The 22,035-nt window shown below is 45.1% G+C and overlaps 1 protein-coding gene across 4 annotated transcripts in view; it reads left to right on the top strand.

Annotated features, from left to right (window-relative positions):
- The window catches only part of ARHGEF7 (Rho guanine nucleotide exchange factor 7), a 129,301-nt gene extending 116,430 nt beyond the window's left edge, over positions 1-12,871 (top strand). Inside the window, exons 19-22 of one of the 4 annotated variants that reach the window (XM_037038360.1) lie at positions 2,070-2,246; positions 10,231-10,330; positions 10,680-10,734; positions 12,413-12,871. In XM_037038360.1, the coding sequence (XP_036894255.1) occupies positions 2,070-2,246; positions 10,231-10,330; positions 10,680-10,734; positions 12,413-12,535 (455 nt within the window). In that variant the 3' untranslated portion in view covers positions 12,536-12,871. Of the gene's footprint in view, positions 1-2,069; positions 2,247-3,669; positions 5,102-10,230; positions 10,331-10,679; positions 10,735-12,412 lie in introns of those variants that run through there. The other 3 variants (XM_037038357.1, XM_037038358.1, XM_037038359.1) reach the window with 3 other exon arrangements.
- Positions 12,872-22,035: the final 9,164 nt, after the last annotated feature.

Here is a 22,035-nt window from a genome sequence, read left to right as displayed (position 1 = left end):
CTTTTGTTAAAGATGAAGATAGGGCTAACAGGATTAAACCCTAGCTGGCATCTGCAGATAGTCTAGACACTCTACTGTGGCGAGTATACTCCCTACCCCTCCTGTGACATTATGGCTTCTTTTGTCCATACTCTTACCAGTGAAAATGCCTTTCATAGTGACTAGTCAGCAGAGGAGAGAAATGGAAAGGCATGAATGTCAAGTATGTATGCATAAACTCAAGCAATAATTTGTAAATACAGATTATTGTCATTTAAGATATTACATAGTTTCGTATATCTGATAAGAGATTGTATTTGAAGTAATAGGCTATAAAATGTGGCCATAGTTTTTTGGGTTTTGAATTTGAGATGTTGAAGAACTACTCATCTCAACTTTAATCATTTGAAATAAAATTTTAACCTGTTAGTCTCCGATGAATAGACCAGGTCGTATGGCCTTTCTGTATGTTTTTGTGCAAGCTGCATTTCTTCATCCGAGAGACAGCGCCCTTTGATGTGCCTGTGCCCGTGCTGCTTCTGGCTGCCTGGAAAGAATGGCCCATAGTTTGTGCAGATCTTTTCTTATCACATAGCCTGTATTATGTGTTTCCATTTCTCCTGTGCAAGAAAAGCATTGGACAAAACACTGGTTTCTGTTTTAAAGTGATATTTACAAGCTAACCACTCTGGAGCCTCCTATACACAATCATATATGGCTTTAAATCTAATGAAGAACATGTTGGATAGGGATAATTGATCCTTTGTGCTGGAAAGGTGATATCTGTAATACCTTTGGAAATGGGATCAGAGTGAAAGCAGCTCTTTTCCTAGTAAATGTTTAGTGAAGACAGTTAGGATGCCATTATATTGCCTAAAATTCAGCTCGGTTTAGTATACATTTAGATGCCAATAAGACTACAAACCAAACATCTTTGGTATTGATTTCTGTTTCAGAAGGAAATAATGACCTTTATAGACTGTAGGGATTTAAATAAATCCAAACCAGTCCACTGCTTGTTCTTGTTATGCATTTGGAATGGAATTGACTTTGATCAGAAGCAGAAACAGGATGGGCCCAGTAGTTGCTGTCTGTGCCATTCCCCGCCACAGAGGGGCCCCTGGTTCCCACTGAGCGTGTTCTTCCAGCACCCTTTGTCCCTGGCCCGTTCCAGCCTGCATGTCTCACACGTAGCCGCCCGCCCAGTGTTACTGCTCACAGAGGCCAGCCACTCATGGGCTTGTTTCTGTTCTCCCATTTGGTGCCCACTTCCTTCGGTTGTCCTCCTTTTAACATCGTGGCATTACCAGTTCACGACTGTCTTCCTGCCAGTAAAGGGGGGCTGCATCAGGGTGTCTAACATTTGAACAGACATGGCTTCCCCTTTATCCATACCCACCAGCTGAGCACTCTAAGGAGTGGAGATGTGGGGGATGGGAGAGGGGCAATGAGAAGGAAGTGGACCCTATGTAATTCCTTTTTCCATTCTGAAATTTTTACAGTGGTTATAGTTGATAAGGTAAGTTTTAGACACACACCCCCCATTATTAAGATGACTTCTGGTGACGTATAGTCTGCCAAAGAGCCAAAGCAGTAAGTCAGAAATCTTTTGAAACTATTTTGCATTCAATATCCACTTAATAAATAGGAAACAGTTTTTAACCACAGAAATGGTTCCTTTTATAAATAATGTCTTCAGTGAGATTATTTTATTAATAAAATTGGTTACATGTTAAATATATATGCAATCATTTGTGGACATGGCATTAACTCGAAAAAGATTTAACTGAGAACTTAGCCATATTTTTAAAAGAAATTTTTGAAATAGTATCATGCTTTAGGTTTATTTAAATGATAATCTGGTTTTATTCTAAGGGTTGTGCTAACTTTGTTTTTTAAGACTCAGCCATAAATAAGGGGAAATAAATGAACATTGTTGCCATTTTTTAACAGTATTTTCTCTTTTCCTTCTCTTCCCATCACCTTTTGCTTTTGTTTTTATGTTTTTGGTTGTGGCTCTTCCTGTCCGTCCTCCTCCTCATCCCATCTTTGCCTGTTACACCTGTCACTCCATCCCACCCCTGTCTTAGCATGGCAAGGCACTGACCTGATGCATAATCACGTCTTGGCTGATGATGACCAATCAAGTCTAGACTCCTTGGGTCGTCGCAGTAGCCTTTCTCGTTTGGAGCCTTCAGACCTCTCGGAAGACTCTGACTATGACAGTATATGGACAGCCCATAGTTACAGAATGGGTTCTACATCTCGTAAGAGCTGTTGCTCATATATCTCTCACCAGAACTAATGCACTCTGAGCTTTCTTAACAAACGCTTGTTGTATCGCAGCCTGCTTTTCTTAGATGTTTTCTTGCTGTTCCTTGTCTCTTTTATGTGATATTTTAACAACTTTTGAGAGCATTTCTGATATTTCCCATGTACTTTGTGGAGGCTTAATTGCCAATTCAAATATCCATTGGAAGTTACTTAATGATTGTTGAAGGAGATGGTGAATTCGCACAGCCTATACCTGAGAGTTCTTTTCTTAGTGAGTAGTGATGGTTTCATAGCCCCAAATGGTGATGGTTTTTTATTCTCAGTGTAGCAACTGTCTCATTTCTTTTTGGATACCGCTATATGAACACTTTGATATTTTATACTGAAACCATACAGGTTTGTAGTCTAAGTGCCAGTAACATGGCGGAGACTCTGGCCTTATACATAGGGATCTAAATTTTGTATTCATCATGGACACACTGGTCACGTAGTCGTGGAGAGAGAAGAAGAAAAAAGCATGCAACAAAAGTACTGAGTTCAGTTTGGGCGGCTGCGCTCTGAGGTGACCACGAAGAACCATGTGTTGGTGTGGGCTTTGGGCCTGGGCAGCACAGAAGAGCTTGTGTGCACCCCCACAGCTCTGTGCCTGTCAGTTGCCACATATGGTCGTCTTCGTGCCCTGCACTGGCCCGTGGGGTGGGAGTTCTCCTTGCCAAAGACCAACTTACTGTCAGAGCTCAGACACTGTCATCACACCAAACTTCCCCTAATTGGAGTAATATCTCTTAAATGCTACTTAGCAAGCCTGTACCACTCTACTGAAGGTTTAAAGTCCAAACTCTGAAGCATCCAGCCTCTGAAAGTATAGATTAGAATGCTTTCAGAGAGAGGCATGTGATACACCTAAAAAGGCAAGTGCTTTGGCTTCAGTCACAACCTGGCTTACCCTGACATCCATACTTATACTGCCTGTGATGGACACATTATTTGTTTTCAGCAACTAGCTGCAGTGAAACTCCATTTACAGCAACCCTGTCCTATGTAGCCCTCATTCTTCCTTGTAATGGGGATATCTGAGTCCACTGAAGACTTATTAAGTTGCCATGTAACTCAGTAGGAAATCTCAGATTGGGGCAGATTCCTCCACTTTTCTGGGATATGTTGTAAGGAGATTTCACTGGCCTCACTCAAGACTAATTTCTGCCTCAAAAATAACTGAATGTGACATGTTGCATTCAGTTGTAGCATCTGAATCCACATCTGGTCATTGCTAGAGGGGAAGCACTGTGTTCTCTCCCTTGCATGCTCTATTTGGTGTTAAATGAAACCTTAAGGTTGTGTTTTAAGTATTCATTAAACCAGCTTCAGAACAAGATGCCATTATAAATTGGGAATAACATTTTTTCCTTTCTTCAGGGTGGCTGTAATTCCAGGTGGCTGTGAATGCTCTCTTCCCTCACCACACCTCCTTCGCCAACCCCATGTGTTCAGTGTCCTGATCTTGCTTGCACAGAGACATCTCTGATGCACTCCGTCCTTGTTTCCTGGGAGCTGGGTTCTGTGGCGCACGAGCCCAGAGGTGCTAGTGAACTCCCGGCAGTAGCATATTGCTTAGAAAGTCAGACTGCTTCAGTACTGCATGCTATGAGGTCATTAGGGAAACTGATCATTCCAGATATCTGTCTGTTTCCAGGCTTATGCCATCTGGAGATTTCATATTTTTATATTAATTAGTATAAATAAGAAACTTGAGGAGCAGTCTTTTAAAATTTGAGCCCCCTATTAACTCATGGTAGAAATAGGGTCTATATGTGTTAAGCCAAATAGCAAATGGAATTTTTGGAGAACTACAGAGTTCATATGCTTACCCAGTATCACGCAAGGAATTTGGAGGCAATTTTATTTTCTATCACGTAGAGTGGTCTAGTCATCTTTTCTATTATTAGTAGAACATTTTTGTTTGCTTTGAGACTATAATAATTGGTGCATTGGCCTTGATGCCTTTGCCATGCCTTAGTAAACTTGGGTTGCCTATGTCATGTGCAATGTATACCACAGCATTGAAGTACAGTTGCTGCACTTGGAGTTTTAACACTAAGTATCATTTGGGTTGTCTTAATGAGACATTGTCATTTTCTATACACCAAAGTTTGGACACTTCCGCATTATTCCTTTTTGTACCAGTTAAAGCCATTTGGATGACAATTTTTGTTGATAAGATCACTGCACAGTAACACCCTGGCTTTTTGTTTGTTTGGATTTGTTTTGAATGTCTGGCACCATGAGCTCTTGTGACCTGTTTGGAAGTATTAGTGCCACAGGCCTGAAAACAGTCGTGTGGCAGTGGTGAAGAGGCATCTAAAGGGCCATATTTTTACTTCTGTGGAACTTCAGTCACATTAAAATAGTATTTTATGTTTATATAATTCTGTAATATCTATGTATACAGTTAGTATTATAATGAAAAGATGAAGAATCTCAACTAGAAGGTAGGTTTAAGCCATTATCAGGCCCTTTGCAAATGGCCTAAATGGTGTTCCCATTGAATTAATTTGCCACAAGTATATAAGCTATATTAATTGTGTTTTGCATAAAATTGCCAAAACACAGTAATATGTATATAGTGGTATAAGACCTGGAAAAAATTTATTATGCTTTTTATCTGTGAATGGGAAAGCCATTTTTAGTGGGTGATTGCCATTTGAAGACTCAGTTGGATGTATACCTGAATGTTGCATTGTATTGTACAGTATCATATTGTTTGTGGTTGCATATGGCAATGAAGTGTTTGTTTTATTTAAAAAAAGACATCTGTTATGTACAGTTGAAATAAATTTTGCCTTTGCTAGCCTGTGGCTTTTAATATTTGTTACATGGGGGGTGGGGGAGTAGCATAGTTTGCAGTTTAATATGATTTGGCTGTTCTCTTGAACAATGTCTTGGAAGGCCAGGTGGTGGAGTCCTTTCTCTCTGCCTTGTTGGAAAAGCTTGGACTTCTTAATATAAATGTGTCCTGAACAATTCAAGGTCACTCCTTGTACATTTTTATATCATCTATTTTCCTCTACTTTTTTTGAAACAAATTTTCAATCACTGCGAGGTTTGTCTTCAGAATGAAGCATTCTCATTTTTGGTTTGGGGAAAGCTCTGCACGCATAAATAGAAAAAGAAGCTCAACTTTAATAGTTTTTTATTGAGACTAGGGTTAGTTTTTGTTTGTTTGTTTGTTTGTTTTTTAAAGTGCATGCAGAACTTACTAGGAAAAGCAAAATGAAAAGAAGTACCTGTGCCAGTGCAGGGCTAGGACAAGTTGCAAATGATGGACAAATGCAGATCATTCTTCACTTCCTCACATCTGCTCTTCCTAAGAAAAGTAAAGTAGAATCTTATAAGTAACAGAGTGGCCCTTTGGAGAGATTTTTTTAAAGTAGATTTTTAAAAATGTAATATTTTACTTAATTCTGAATGTTATTTTAATTTCAGTTGAGTGTAAGTCAGGCTCGTCAAAGTCATTTTCAGCGGGGGCCACATCAGCCTCACAGTTGCCTTCAAAGGGCCGAATGTAGAGCTCCTTGCCCCTAGTTAAGGAGTTACATGTATAGTACTAAAATTACATCCCTTTGAAGGCAAACGCAGAGCTGATGTGGCCGCCGGTGAAAATGAACTTGACACCCCAGGTATAAGTAGATGCAGATACTAGAAAGATTATGAACTTAAGAAGTGAATTTTGCTACAAATATAATAGACCGCCAGCCAGATAGGCAGACATTCTTTCTGAGAAACTGTTGATAGGCTTTTGGTGGAGCTGACTCACTTGTATGTACACACACACACACACACACACACCATACACATGCCCTGGATTTGACAGTCATGTGTTGTGAGATCAGGCACCTAACTGGTGCTTTGCCGGCCAAGACAATCATTCCCTGGGGCTTGAACCCTACCTTGAACCCTGCTACCCAGGCAAGTCTTCTGTCTATAAAATGGAAATGTTTGATCAATCTGTATATCTCAAACTAAGGCCCATAGTTCTCTGGGGGTTCTGAACGTTTAAGGGGACAGGGTTCTAAGCTCTGTGGATTTGTGACGATTTTAGGGGGCAAGGTTCTAAGCATGTCTCCAGCTTCTGGATCACACAACACTTCTGAGTGAGTTTTCCCCCCAGGGATCCCGGCGCCTACTGGCTCTCCAGCTGTGTGGTGCAGTGTGACCCCTGCTGGTGGCAGTTGGGAACTGTTGTTGCCTGTTTGTCAGCAGCCATTATGGGGGCTGGATCCCAAGCATGTGCAGACGCCTGCAGACAAGTTTGGGAAATGCTGGATTGGTGCTAAGTATAAATTATTTTTTCTTTATATTTACACCATATCGAACCAACAAAACCAACCAGCATTTGTGTGTATGTATTTTGGGCTAGTCTAGCACTCTTCAAATTGTTACCCAGAAAACTGCAAAATGTTTAATATTGTTGCTGAAGAGTTTAGTGCTCAGGTGAATTAAGGAGATGCTGACTTAAAGTTCAACAAGTGTTTTTACTGCAGACCTTCTGAGAACCTTAAAATGTGCACTGTGAATTTCTAAGAAATAGCTGTAGCAGTCAGTATTTTTCCAAATGATGTATTGCAGAAATCCCTGTTAACTCCTGTAAAACACAGATTTTGGAAAACACAGTTCTTGAGTGTACTGGAGCCATCACGAACCTGTTCATCTGTGTCTCAGGCCTTTCAGAGGATTGTCAATAAAGCGACAGAACATGTTTGTAGTTGTGAAACTGTTTTTCCAACCTCAGTAATTCGGGGGAACGTGCTATGATACCTTTGCAAATACTTCAGTAGTCTTTGAGGTAACTCGTAAAATCTGTTTACTTTCTAAAACTTTGTTCTTAAATAGTGAACTTACTTATAAATCTGGCTGGAGAATATTCCTTTTTTGTTTTGTTGAAAGACTAACATTTTTTTCAGTCATCTTAGAAAAATATGTTTTACTCAATCTAGGTAGATTATTAGCAGGCCATTGATTTCTTTGGAGGCAATAAATAATCATTTATAAGCCTCCTGGCTCACTATCAAATCTGTAAATGCCATTTTTTTATGTTGGCATTTACATGTTTCAGGAATCAAGCAGTTCGGCACATCTATCTATAGTATTCTCAAACTTAACGTTTTATAATATGTTGTTAAATTCTTCTTGTGTACTTCAAGTGTCTTAAAAATCAGAGCCATGTTGTTATGTGTATGCAACTCTTACAGGTTTTAATTTCTCCGATAAGTGTTACATAATGGAATTTAAGGCTTTTATCTTTATGAATTCATCTGGTAAAAGACATTTATACAATGTAACTTTAAAATTAATCCTCAGAACATTTCTGCAGAGGTGGTTGGTTTTGTTCTTCTATTTCACCAGTAATGGAATTGTGTGGCTCAGTATAAGTGAGGGGCGTGAGTTGGCTGCGGACTCCCACGGATGGGGTGTGGGTGCGAGTTCGGTAGTCCTGGCACCTCTACAGGACAGCTGACTGCTGTCCGACGCGCTTTACAAAGTAGACATCCCTTGTGATCGTGTTTTGTTATTTGAACGTTTTAATGCTGGAAACATGTAAGTAGGTTGCCTAGGAAACTAGGAGATGCAGAAATAATTGAAACATATAGAGGTTAGTATTCCCTCAAGTGCTGTTATATAAAAACACTTTCAGCCTCTTCTCTGATTAATCCATTTGAAGCTTTGTATTGCGGACTGAATATGACAGATACACAACTGATAACTTTTTTGATTCGACTGTAATGCAGTCAACAACTGTTTGGCTCAAAGCAGATACTAAAATTTGGAAAATTTGTGAGCCATCTAGACTGCCTGATGTCATCAGTTTTCTTCACAGTGCAAATTAAACTTGTTTTCTACATATCCGTATCTTAATGAATGCTTTTCTGTCCTTCAAGGAAAATAGCACATTAATTAAGTTCCTTATGAAAACGTGGGTAACATTTGCATTTGTATCAGAAGCACAGGATTTTCCTCAGCCTCCAGAATTTTTTAGCTGGCCGGTATCCCTGTACTTGCTCAGTAATTTGATTCACAACGCTAGTTTCCTTCATGAGCAGTGTTTCTCCGAGTAACCCAGGTGTCCCGCCAGCATTCCCCCGTAACCCAGAAAGGCCTAGAAGAAGACGTGCCCACAGACCCTCACGGCGCCACGGCACCTGGAGCAGGCAGTACCCTGGGGAGGTGGATTATTGCCAGCATAGTAATGTCTTTAAAGATATAGCCCTTTCTGGGATCCTGTCTTGAAGGACATTAGCCTGTGTTTAAAAGGAATTTCCTGGCTCTGCAGGTCACTGTGAGAAAGGGTGGAGTGTGGCCTTACTGGGGGCGGGGTGGGGTGGGTGGTTATGAGTGACCAGCGCCGCCTCCTGCCTGACAGTGACAAGATCTGCTGGTCCAGGATGTGCGGCGTGGTGTGAACACAAAAACACGAGCAGAGGGTCGTCTTTGAGATAATATCTGACAAACCCATGTACAAACATACTTCTATATACCAGCTTGTGACAAAATTCTCAGTACGGCATTTGATTAGAATACTAAAGTTATTCTCAGTACACAAAAAGGCTCTTCCCTTTATTGGTATAAAAAATATATACGTATAGAAGTTTGTACTGTGTAACAGAATTGTATTTGCTTGCCTGGGGCTTAATTCTCTTATATCTGAGATAACAAAGGAGAAAGTCAGCATCTTAATTTTGTGCTGTTCTGGACCTTACGGTCTCCCAGTGTGCTTGTATTTGACGCCCTTCCCAGTCTGTGAGGCTGGGACAGAGGAAGTTTGCAGACGTCCAAGAGGCAGCAGGGAGACACTTGGCCATGGCCCTGAGGCCTGTTAACACCAGCCCTTGTTCCCACACATGTTGCTGTGGGGACGACAGAGGCCCTCTCTGGGTCCATAATGTCTTATAAGCCCTTTTCTCTTCAAGCCTTGTTAGTAATTGTTAATCATGTTCCATTCAGAAGAGGAAAAGCTTACAATACAGTACTGGTGAAACTATTTTTTTAAATTGAACTATCAACACATTGGTATTATGCTGAATGTTCCCATAATACAAGGATGTACAATAAGTGTCGTTTTATAATTTGATGAACTTTTAGGAAGGCAAGTTAAAGATAAACCAGGAAAAACAAGATCAAGCAAGCTGAGCCACCATCTCCGTAATTAGCGTACATCAAACTGAAGTGTGTTTTTATTGGCGACGTATTGATCACAGTGCTCCCTGTAGGTGTTGGTGTTCTCTGGTGGACCATGTGCCTCAACTGCATCTGGTGTTACTTTTCAAAAATGTAAATGGTACATGGTCTAGTGTTGTGCAACCTTTAATATTTTCTTTAAGAAAAGATGATTTCTTTGTATCCTTAAGTAAGAGTTGATTCTCCTTTTAACATAAACATTTGGGTTTCTCAGTTAGTTTCTGAAGCACTTATTTTGTGGCAAACACTTATTGAGACACCGTCCTAGGCAAGCCGCTGTGCTTTTAACTGTCACAACAGTGTTAAATGTTTTAATTGCCATTTTTTAAAATTTATTAAACACCCAGTGCATATGTACTTCATATCTGACACATTTTTCTAAGATTCCTAGAATGTGGCCAGTTTAGTTGATTTGGATATTTCTTCCCAAATACCCAGGGCACTATGGTCAGAATCTTTAACTTAGTGCCTCTGGAGAAATTTCAGTTTAATAGATCCATAGTCCAGAATAGAAACTGAAGCTTAATATATTAGAAAAAGACTGTTTACAGTGCTTTAGGAATGAAAAAGGGTTCAATAGATGGAAATAGAGATAACTGGTAAATGTGCCTTCCCGTTTTATATAGAAAGTAATTTCGAATGTACAGTCCCTGGAATTGAATATCAGCATTTAAATAGCATGGTATAGTTCTCTTTAGTTTTACAGTGGTGTTCACCTGTGGGTTTTCTTTCCAATGATGATAGGTTCACGTAAAGAATCTGCTCCACAAGTTTTGCTTCCAGAAGAGGAGAAAATTATAGTTGAAGAAACTAAAAGCAATGGTCAGACAGTGATAGAAGAAAAGTAAGATATATTCCAGTATTTTAAAGCAGGGTGGTGTGTGTGGAGTGATGGGGCGGGGAGGGGAGGGGAGGAGAGGAGTGCTGAGGTCAGAAAAGTCTCGGGCAGGGCGGGCGGGGTGTGGCTTCAGAAACAGTTACTTTGTGTCCTCATAGATTGGAGTTAACATTGACCAGGCTCTAACTTCCCGCAGAAAGAAGTTGATTGATCTGAAGCCTATGAATGTAGATGTTTAGTAAGTAGGGCGGAAGAGCTTTATCTCGTCTGGCGGCGTCATGTCTCCCGGTGAAGTGCGCCTCTGTCCGCCTCATTCCTCATCCTTGTTCAGGTTTCATTCCATTTTCTGTTCTAGGAGTCTTGTTGACACTGTCTATGCATTGAAGGACGAAGTCCAAGAATTAAGACAGGTGAGTGATAATCAGTTCTTTAATCTTTTTTGGGGGCGGGGGAGAACACTGCATTGAAAATGAAGTCAGTTGTCCTTGAGCAAATTATTGGGTTGGCCAAAAAGCCCATTTAGGTTTTTGGTTTTTTTTTTTTTTCATAAAATAAAAGCATTTTTTATTTTCACCAATAATTTTATTGATTTGGCTATTTTGAGTATGTCAACTATCTCCTGCTATTGGCTTCTAGTGGGTAGAAGACTGAGGTGCTGCTTAACATCTTCCAGTCCATAAGACAGCCCCACAGCTAAGAATATTTTGGCCACAAAATAGTAGTATCAAGTCAGTAGTACCAAGAAACTTGGCAAACTGCTTTTGACACATTCAATCAGTCACAGCACCTTCTCCACACACAGCACAGATCTTTTTTTGCATTTTAGTTGTTTTTACTTTTCTTGAAATAATAAAGCATGTTATGCTGAAAATGTTGCATATCTTTTCCATCTCCAATATTGAAGTGGTTGCGCAAAAATTCACCAATTTTGGTAAGTTTTTTCTTAAATGCACGCTAATATGACAGTTGTCACAATGCAATCTAACAAAATTATTTTGAGTGAAGTTAAAGACAACTAGGTACTATTGGAGCTACTGTATGGAAAAAACTAAATGCACTTTTGGCCAACTCTATAACATAGAAAGGAAATCCTGCTTTTCAGAATTTCAGATCAAATCATCAGTCTTTTGTAAATGTGATAGACCAGGAAATAAATCTTTAAAGTGACTTGTTTAAACTCTCTTTTTACTATACTATTTTTGGCATCAAAAACCATCTCAAATTCTGATAGAATAATTATTTAAAACATCTAAAATTCCAACTGCTTAAAAGGTTTATTAACTACCTACTGTGACTCTTCTCTGTCACTTCCTGGTGTAACACATGGTCCTTGTTCTTGAGAAACCAAAGCAACAAGTCAGATGAAATGTATTTTGTGTATGCACATTGTTCATACAAATGGCTTTGGTCTCCAAGGAGGGAGTCGCATGTGCTGTCCCACTAGAGGGGAGGCCAAGCAGAGGCAGGAGCACAGCATGGTCCAGCCCTGGCGTGTGCCCAGAGCTGCCCCTCTCAGCCATCCCCAGCAGTGTCCGAGGCCGCGTCCAAGTGCTTTCCTGCCTCTGAGGGGCTGCTGGGCTGTGCTTCACTGGTGGCAGTGGGACACCTCTTTGTGTGTGCATCTTCTCCATGCGAAGGAGCAACTGGGTGCAGGCTGCACGGAAGTAGCACTTACTCATTCACTCGTATATTCATTCAGTTGCTGTTACTTCCATTCTTACGTAACTCTGTAAGATCTTTACAAATGTGTGAAGAGTAGGTGGGATGCAAGTTGTTTCTTTTGCTATTTTCAGCCATTTGCTTATGGTGTGTCATATAGAGATTTTTCTCCTTCGATAGTTGGAACTTAAATTGTAAGAGATGTTAGGACTGTTTTTCCATCTGTGATTTGCCTTGGTTCCCAGAACAACTGTGTGGTAAGGAGCCCTGAGTATCTGTTCAGACAGGCAGTCCTGTTGAACATGCCCATGTCCACAGGGCAGACCCCCAGCCTGGGATTTCAGTCAGCGAGGCCCCCAAGTCTCCTGGGGAAAAGAAAGTTCTCTCCAGGGCTAAACACAGTGAATATCCTGTCTGCTTCATTTACAGGATAACAAGAAGATGAAGAAATCTCTGGAGGAAGAACAGAGAGCTCGCAAAGAGCTGGAAAAGCTGGTGAGGAAAGTTCTAAAGAATATGAATGATCCTGCTTGGGACGAGACCAACCTCTAAGGAACGAACGTCCTTGGTTCTTTCTTAAAGACCAGTTATGAGACCAAGTTGGGAGCCCCCATGACCCCAGCCGATGTGAAATTCAGGACCACCGGGCAGGGCTGATGGAAGTTGTCTTGCTTTCTGTGCATACAAAAGATGGATTTCATCACGCAAATAGAAACAGTCACATTGCTCCTGAAGAACCCAAACATGAGGTGTAGACACTGAGGGTGAACTGCATTAATCTTACTGTGGTAACATCTTAATTACCTCATTTTGCAATAAGTGCAGTGACTGACTACAAATCCTGGTCTTTCAGGCTTTTGTTGAATATATATAAATATTATATATACATGTTTCTTGTGAATACCCCATTTTGAATGCACATCCACGATTGTTACAACTGGGCTAATACCCACGCTAGGACAGCCTCCCCACTAAATCTCTCCGGTCCCGTGAACTAGAAGTCGTGTTAGCGCACGTGTGGACAGCAGAGGCACAGGGGGCACCTGAATGGCCTTTGGTGGGGGCTGAGTGCTCTCCACCGCCGCAGTGTCCACAGTGCTCTGAAGCTACTGCCCACTTTGGTCTGCCTAACTCATTTAACCTTATTTATAGCTGCAGAGACACTTTAATGCCATGTGAAACTCGTCTGTTAAAGCAGTATTGCAGTCACCAACGGGGGTGGCTCCGAGTGCCATGCGCTGGCTGACTGAGGGAGAGCCTGGGCCTCGGCCAAGACTCCGAGGGAGTCCCCCACACACCACCGCGTCCAGCTGCAGGTGCCCCCTCTTGTCCACTTCTTGTGAACGCTGTGATCTGCAGAGTGTACTTACTGCACTTGGAGAGATCGTCACAGACTTGCGTAGACCAGTAGACTAGTTGAATAACTTGACAAAGTGCACTGTTTTGTTCTTCCCTCAAAAGAGGAAGCTTCACTAGAACCTGTAACTTAAATGTATTACATATCACTGCAGCCGATGAAGACTACTCCAGGTGATGCTGGGAGCTGACCTGGCTGGGTAGGATTAGTCAGGCCGCTGTCCCTGAGCTGTGTTTTGCCGTGGGGTGCAGCAAGCATTGCTGCAGTGCTCACTGGGAAGGGGACGTGTTTCCCTCTCCCAGCAAGAGTAAAGCAATAGCCACCTTAAATTCCACCTAAGTGATGAATGTTTAAATGTGGGTCCATTCCCGCCCCATATCCAAATGGCAGAGCAGACGGAGGAGGCAGCCAGTCCTAGCTCTGGCTCCTCTGACCCCTGGGACAGGGGCTCCAGACGCCTCAGCAGCCTGGGCCGGAAGATCAGCCATGGAGCCCAGCTTGTCCTTCTGCCTTGGGGAGAGGGTCACGATGTCACAGGGAACTGTTCTTTCCGTCTCCCTCTTGTAAAGAGGTCATTTAAAAGTGAGACAGCTTCTTCCCAGAACAGGTGTTACATACCTTCAAAAAGCAATCTCAGCCCTGTGCGTTAGAGACTTCTCAAAGATACCCATTGGGCAGCAGATGTGACATTTTGTGATTTGTGATATTTGTTGATCAAGTGACCCTTTAATTGCATTGGAATCTTCTGATGCCTATGAACTGGGCAACTTGGGAACTACTTGGTTTTCTGATCGTCCATGGGTCTTGTTCCATGCCCATGCTAATCAGTCTCTGTCCCCACCCATCTCCCTGCCCAGGGTAGTTACTTGAGCTGGCCCCCTCCAGGCTATAAGCTCACGTATCTGGGGCCCCGTGTTGACCCACCCACACTTGACCTTTCAACTAGAATTGCCAACCTTCTGTACTTAGCATTTGTTCATTAGTGCTAGGGCTAGAAAAGTTTGTGGTTTTTTTGGTAAGCCCTATTTTTACAGTAGTATTTTTTTGGTGATGCATAAGACATTGCAGTGAAAAACAATTTGAGTGTACTGAAGTTTGCTATCTTAAGCAAATTTTACCTCAGGAACAACATTCGTCACCTGATCTCTCCACCGCTTTGTGATAACAGTGTTGCTGTCAGCACCCCGGACGGGTCTTCTTACAGAACCTGCCTTAACTGTTGATTAAGTGACGGGTGAGAACATGCTTGTTTTCACTGTCCCTTCCCCTGGTGGAGGGTGAAGGCTGAGATGCCTCTGTAATGCATTACCTTTTCTTCCCATGGATCCAATATTTTACTAAGCTTTTTAGGGAGCAGAGAAAATGCATCTGAGAGCAGTTCTTTCTACAAACTTGCTCTATTTTGTAAATAGACTGAATACATTTCTCCATGTGACCTTCTGAGGGGTTGGGGGTTGATGGGAACAGTAAAAGGGCCACTGTTTACGCGAAGGGTCACTTATCTGCTCTCACCTTTCACGGATGAGGAGACGAAGCCATTCCTACCCTGAGATGTGAAGCACTTTCAGGCCCACACGATGCTGAGATGGGGCATCGGAAGCTCTGTCCACTGTGCTTTGCGGTGCGTGTGCCTGTCCACGTGTGCCAGGGTGTCTGGGCGTCGGAGGACTCCTGATGCCCCTCACTTCTTCCTGTCTCCAGGACGCACAGTCCTCCTTCACAGCCGCGGGGACCTTCACGTAAATGCCACACTGTCCTGGCACTGACGACTGTGCTGCGTCGTTGTAATGATTAAACTGATTCTTTTTCGTACGTTACAAATATGTCACTTTATTTTCCATGATGTATTTTTTGTGTATGTTACCTTTACATTTTATTTTGACTGTTTTATATATTTTAATGATGAGGTATATATTTGACACTGGGAAATGCCATATTTGCCTTCAAAGTGTAGGGTTTGTGAATATTTGAAGATAGATTAGAACATGGAATTGACGTTAGGCATCGCCTCCACTTTGTCATTGTGGAATGACTGTGGTCCTGGAAGATGCTCAGTAGACCATGGTGTGGGGTTGAATAAGTGAAAGATTTTTCAAGATTCCTGTGGGCCCTTAAAGGAATGTCATGACAGCACAGAAGGTTGCGTGTCTGTCACTAGTGTTGTCCTTCCCCGACACTCCCTGCAGGCAGGGCCTCTCGTCCAGGTAAGTGGCCGGAGAACAGTGGTCGGGGAAGAAAACAAGCCATGAGTCAAACTGCCAAACGGAGTTTGCAGAATGTTCTTCCCTCTCGGGATCTCTGCCCTGAAACCTGTGGAGTGGAGCCGATAGCACGCTCATCTGAGTCACTGTAATTTTCTGTTTGATAACTTAGTAACTACTGTTTTTTGTTGTCTTTCTACCAGATTTTTGGGAGATGAATGATGGGATGGCTATCTTGCAGAAAAGTCACTCTGTGTTCCTGTTGTTATAACTAGCATCTGTGTGGTAGTTGGCGTTTTTCACAGTCCTCTAACACTCCATCTCTCCAGGTGGCAGGCTACCAAGGTAGTGAGGACAGGTCTCCAGGCCACCCCTGTGGCTGTGAGTGATGGTGAGTCCCAGTCTAGAGCTCTGATGGGACAAGGGAGCCTGAAGCTGGAAGCCCAGTGTCCCTGCTGGACATGGGGTAATGGGTGTCTCTGGAAGGGAGTTTCTGAGCACAAGATGAAGCAGCCTCTACCCAGTACGTCCATGTGCTTGGCTCAGCCCACAGCCGCCTGGGGTGCAGTGACCAGGCTGGGGTGGTGGGGGCCAAGAACCCAGTGCAACTGGTACCCGAAGTTTAGAGAATTTCCATTTCTGACTAAAGCGAGAAGGCACTCAAAAATCGCTGTGTTGAATTGCATTGTGGATAGAATGCCTGGCGTCTTAGACTCCTCTGATTGGGATTGTTTATCTTTTGGGGGCAGGTTAGGCATTTATTTTTTTAGCTAGTCTTTAATTATAAAATGCCTGCGCATAGGGAAGACACAAACTACCCAAGGGTGTAAAGAGAGTATTTCCACCCCCCATACCTTCTCCTTCCACAAAAGTAACCAGTATGACGTGTCTTATGTATTTTTTTGTTTGTTCTTTTAGGCAGATGCAAATGTATGTAGTTGCATGTGTACGTACAGTTTTGTGCCCCATACACGAGGCCACACTTTAACTTACCTTTTTAAAAAAAATCCGTGTGGGAAAAATAATAGCTACATCCAAAAAAATTCGTTCAGGGATATTAAAGACCTACATATGAAAAACAAAACTTGAACATTTTAGAAAGAAATACAGAATTTTTAGGACCTTTGGGCTACAAAAGTATTCTGGGTTGAATGGACTGCGTTCGCCTTCGTCACCTCCTCCTTGGCGGGGGCTGCTCCCATTGCAGAAGTGCTCGCTGCGTGTGCCCGTGTGCACAGCTGCGTGATTGACTCCGGGAACCGGTTTGTGCATTTGTTAGACTTTGATAGAATTCGCCACATTCCTAGAAGATGTTTCGGAAGTGACACTTAGAGGTTTTCAAAAGAGGCACCGAGGCACTAAGTGCTGCCCGAGACGTGGGCTCCACCCCCACCCCACTGCACGTGCTCCCGGGAGGGAAGGAAGGGGTGGTCTCTACAGGCGGATGTTTCTGTCCCTAGTCTCGTCAGTTCCTGCGGCCGTAATTTTCTTCATAAAGCAAAGGAACCGTGTCCTCAGTCTACCACCATGAACTCATGTCTAGCTTTGCCCCTCTCCTTTCCAAAAACAGGTTTTCAGCAAGTGGAGGGGCGGGTAGGCTGCTTTCCTCCCCAGTTCCTGGGTGCTGAAAATGTCAGTGTGGGCCCCAGGTGCTGAGAGTGTGGGCTGAGAGCCACCCAGCACTATGGGCAGTGACTGGGCAGCAGGAGCAAAGGCAGAGTCCGCAGACGGTGGCTGAGCCGTTCCTGTCTTCCACGTGTCTGCATGCAGGCAGCGTGTGTGCTATTCTGGTAGGCTGGTGGAAGGGGACCCGACAGCTGGCCTGCGCGTCTCAAGCTGGGATACTGTGCCCCTGAGAACACTTGTGCCCGTTGCAACTGCAGAGGGTTCTCAGTTCTCAGGTGTGTCCAAGTTGTAAAGATGTCAATTGTTCAAGCAGTAGGGGGAAAATGAGATGAAATACAGCTTTTTATTTTTATTTTTTTGGTTCTGCCTCCAGCTCTCAGCGGCTACTTAAAAACCTCTTTCTTAAATGTGACACAACTCTCACCAGATTTTGTTTTTTGTTTTTTTTTAAAAGGCACTGGTGTGGCACTGCCTGCCTGCACTGTTCTCCTTTCAGCAGAGGGGTGAGCCCTCGGCCCAGCTGGCACGCCTCGCAACACCTCCCCCCTCATAACCCCATTAGCCTCAGTGCCCTTTTATTCCTCCTTCCTGGGCACAGCCACTGAGCCAAGGTCCTTCTCGAGGTGAAAGGTGTGTTCTTTCACTGTGGAAAATATCAAACATATATGAAACTGTAGTGATGGCAACCACTCACGTGTCCCTGGTATGGTCAGGAAGAACCGGTGAATGTTACAGTGCTGTTCTTGCGACTTCCGGGTGGCTGAGGGCAGAGACCGGTGACCTCGGGTCCCCTCGGTGCCGGGGAGGCCTTGGTCTCCTTACTATAAACATGGCAAGTTTCATCCTTTGGCTTTTAAGCATGCTTTTACAAAGCTGCTTTAATTTCATGGTTCCCCCTTGGCCACTAAATGATTCCTTTCCTCTCAGTAGACCTGGAAGGACATGTACAGGTTGCAGCTCCTGCCCCCATCACCTGCCCAAGAGGACACGCTGCTGATCTGGTGCTCATCAGGTGACCTTGGGTGTACCTTCAAGTGGTGTGGATTTGTACACGTGGCCTTCCCTGTGCCTTGGGCTGCCACGACCCCGCTGTGCTCACTGGTGTGTTCCCTGGGCCAGCCTGCCTCCTCCCTGCCCTCGGAAGTCCGAAGTCCTGTGCCTGGTGGACCCGGATTCCTTGATATCCCAGCTCAGTCCTCAAGTCCCTCCTTCCAGTGGTGTTTACATACACGTGCCTGTGATGATTTAGTGGATTCCCTCTTCCCCTTTGAAGTCCAGGTGGCATCTGTTTTTCTCCCTGTCATAGTCCCATCCTCTGCTTGTCATGCCTCAGTGCTCGCGCATGGCTGCTTGGGGAAGGGCTGAGTGAGCTAAAGGCCCGGAGAACCTGAACATGCCTGCAAATGGTTTCTCTGTGGCTGTCCGGTTTGGAGCTTTTAAAAAATCCTTTACAGTAGTCATCTCTGTGATGCTGGAATGTGCTCCCCTGCAGTGAGCACTGCTGTTGTCCGTCCCACGAGGGCAGGCCCCCCAGGAAGCCTGCGTGACTGTGTCCCCACCACGATGGTTGTCAGCAAGCCTGTGGGTCTTCGGCTCTGAAGCCAGGTCCTCTCAGGAGCCAGATGCTGCCCTGTCCCTGAAAACTGCACCAGCAGCAGCACAGGAAAGTGCAGCCTGCCCTTCTAAAAAGTTACCCCCTGCAGGACGCCTTTCCCCGAACACAGGCTGGATGCCCATCATCTGCGCTCTGCCTGGGCTGAGGTGGATGCCGTTTTAATTTTTCTTGGATGCAGTATTTAATTAACTTGATTTTATTCATAAACAAAACAGGTTGGCATTTAATAACTGAAAGGAGGTAGCGGCAACACTGCAAAATGAGAAGCTGGCGGCTGCATAATAGGAGGGAATTGTTCGGGAAGCCCCGCTCTGATGGTGGTGCGTGAGGGCTGTCCACAGAGCTGGCAGTCTGCATCAACGGTGCAGCGGATGGGTTGGCTTGGCTGTCTCGAGATGTGAGGTTGAGGGAGGCTCGGAGACAGGAGGGTGGGGCTGTTTGGGCCTCAGGCCACTCTGGCCTGTGGGCCCATGCCTGAGGCGGCCCACGGTGTCCGAGGGGGCCCAGGAGTCAAAGACCCTTGTCTGACCAAGGGTCCCCTGTAATGAACATGTTTTGGGCTTCCTGTCTTCTAATAGCCGTGGGACGCAGGTGTTTCTTGCCTGGTTATTGTCCCAGCGAAATGGCTAACAGGGCGTGCTGTGTTAGTTTCTCGCTGCTGCTGTGAGGAACGCCACTGACTGGGTGGACTCTAACGGAACTCGGTTCTCTCTCAGTTCTGAGGCCAGAAGTCTGAAACCGCAGCGTTGGCAGGCCATGCTCCCCGCGAAGGCAGAGGGGAGGATCCTTCCTGCCCTTGCAAGCTCCTGGTGGTTACCGCAGTCTGGTGTTCCTGGTCTTGTGGCTCCAATTTCTGCCTCCGTTGGCAAATGGCCATCTTCCCTCCGTGTGTGTCTTCTCAAGGCCACTGCCTCTGTGTGTCTATTTCTCTTTTCTTACTAGGGCACCAGTTGTACTGGATTAGGGCCCATCCTGAGTATGGCCTCCTCATGACCTGATTGTATGTGCAAAGGCCCTATTTCCAAATAAGGTCATGGGCCACAGGTACATACCTGCATCAGGACTTCAACACGTCTCTTTTTTTGGTGGGGGTTGGGGCACAATTCAACTCATAACAATAGGGGAAGTGGACTGTCACCTCTGGATATTGGCCCAGTCCCCTGTCTCTAATCTGAGTACCTGCCCTTCCAGAAGTGAGGCCCCAGTGTTGCTGTAGGTTGTTATTTAAATCCCATTGAGGTGTTAACTAATGAAGGGTTAGCAGTTGCAGTCCTCAAGGTTGTAAAGGATCCCAAGGTACTTTTCCTATTCCAGAAAACTCACTACACCACCTACGTTTTCCCATGGGAAGACGACACAGCGCACAACAGCAAATGTCTTGCTCTTCGCTAAAATGACGTCAGTAAATGCAGTCGCTGGTTATCACGTGGGAACAGGACTCAGGGCTAATAAAGGGAGAGACGAGCCCTGGCCACTCTGGCTCCCCCTCCCATGGACTGTTACGCTTCCATCTTCCACAGGCCTGGCTTGGCCAGTCACCAAAGTGGACAGTGGCTTCAGGCACTGACATGCCTGGGAATGTGGAGGAGGGGTCCTCCTAAACAGCAGCTCTCTGTGAGTTCTGGCCACTGGGTCAGGGTGAAGTGGCATCTCCCTTGTCCTGTGGCCCCAGGTGGGTTCCGATGGTGGAGGGGGAGTAACCCCTCTCTTTTCTCCTCCTGGTCCTACCAACCCCACAAAGGCTGCCTGCCCTCCTGTTCCCACCCCAAAGCAGTTGCCCACACTGTCCCCTAGCTGCCCTGTCTCGTCTCTGTCTTCACTCAAATAAATCCTTTGGAGTCTTCAGTCCTTGGCCTCTTCCTGGAAGCCTGTTGTGAGCATCCGTCCTCCTGCCACCGTAGGGCTTTCTCAGCCTCCTGGTGGGAACCCCAGCCGTAAAGGACCACAGTTGACTCCCTGTCTCTATGAATTCCCTGGAAGCTTGTCAAGAATGAACCTGAGCTGATGTCTGGCAGGGTTTCTGCTACTGTAGGTTAAAATTCCCAGGAGAGAACCTTGACTGCCTTAGTTCGGAAACATCAGAAGGTGCAGCCACTCGGAGGATGGATAATAGAGGCTGGGCAGGTTCTCTCTCTGCAGCCCCTCCCACAGGTTCTGTCCTTGCATCTCTTCCCTGCTTGAATCCTGCCAGAACCACCACCTGTGTCCTGCAGAAACCTTGACCCTGGTTAAGTCCAGTGTCCCTGCTCCCCTGGGTGGTGGTCCCTCCACTTGCCCCTCCTGATCACACTCTCCTGCCTCACCACCTGATCAGTAACTCACTGCCCTACCCTCACCTGGCCCAGGCACCTGTGTTCTTCCCTCCTCTCCTCACAGATTAGCTTTCTTTCCCTGTCTCTGGAACACCATGCCACACTGTGCCTCCCACTTCCTGGGCTTCCAGCTGCCTCTTCCAGTTTGTAGGCCCTCTGCCCCTGGCCACCCAGGGCACCCCCCCACCCCCACACAGGCTCCCCTGGGTGCTCTTCTACGTGCCGATGGCTCTCCATCCAGCTGCCACCATGCACACTGCCGGGACCTCAGCCGCAGCTGCAGCCAGTATCTGCCTGGCAGGTCCACCTTCCAGCCTCTCAGGCAAAATCCTTGGGTTCTTCACTGACTTGTTTCCTCTCACGAATCTGTCAGCCAATCTTACTCAAACGACACACAAAAAACATTCAAACTGGCAGTCCTTCGGTCCTATTCTTATTTTCTCCTGGCTTGTTACGCGATTCCCCCAGTTCACTCTTGCTTCCTTACTATGTACTTTCAGCACAGCCTGAGTGCTGCTGTTAGAATGTACTTTGGTTCCTCCTCTGCACAAAATCCTGTCCTAGCGCCCTGTTTCACTCAGTCTGCAGGCGAAAGCGGAGGGAGTGACCTGCTCCCTTGCTCATGATTTAGTCTCTGTGACATCTGTCACTTCACTCAGGCCACACTGTGCCATCTGGGTTCTCAGATTCGCCAGGCCTACCTCACCCCAGGGCCTTTGCACTTGCTGCTCCTTCAGCCTTGCACCTTGCACGTGCTTCCTGGACACCCACGTAATGCCTTCCTTCACTTCCTTCCAAACCTGCTCAGGTGCCGCCTAGTTCAGAGGCCTCCTGCTCACCCCTGTGAAACAGCCACTCCCTGCCCCAGGCGCTTCCAGACCAGTGTGCTCTGCTTTCCCGTTCTCCACAGCACGTGTCTGATCTGATATGTCGCGTCTCCT

Source organism: Sturnira hondurensis, unplaced genomic scaffold (assembly GCF_014824575.4).
Source record: "Sturnira hondurensis isolate 20B ecotype Veracruz unplaced genomic scaffold, ASM1482457v3 Scaffold0024333, whole genome shotgun sequence".
Lineage (NCBI taxonomy): Eukaryota > Metazoa > Chordata > Mammalia > Chiroptera > Phyllostomidae > Sturnira > Sturnira hondurensis.
The sequence above is the reverse complement of the archived record's forward strand: the minus strand, read 5'-3'. Positions and strand labels throughout refer to the sequence as shown.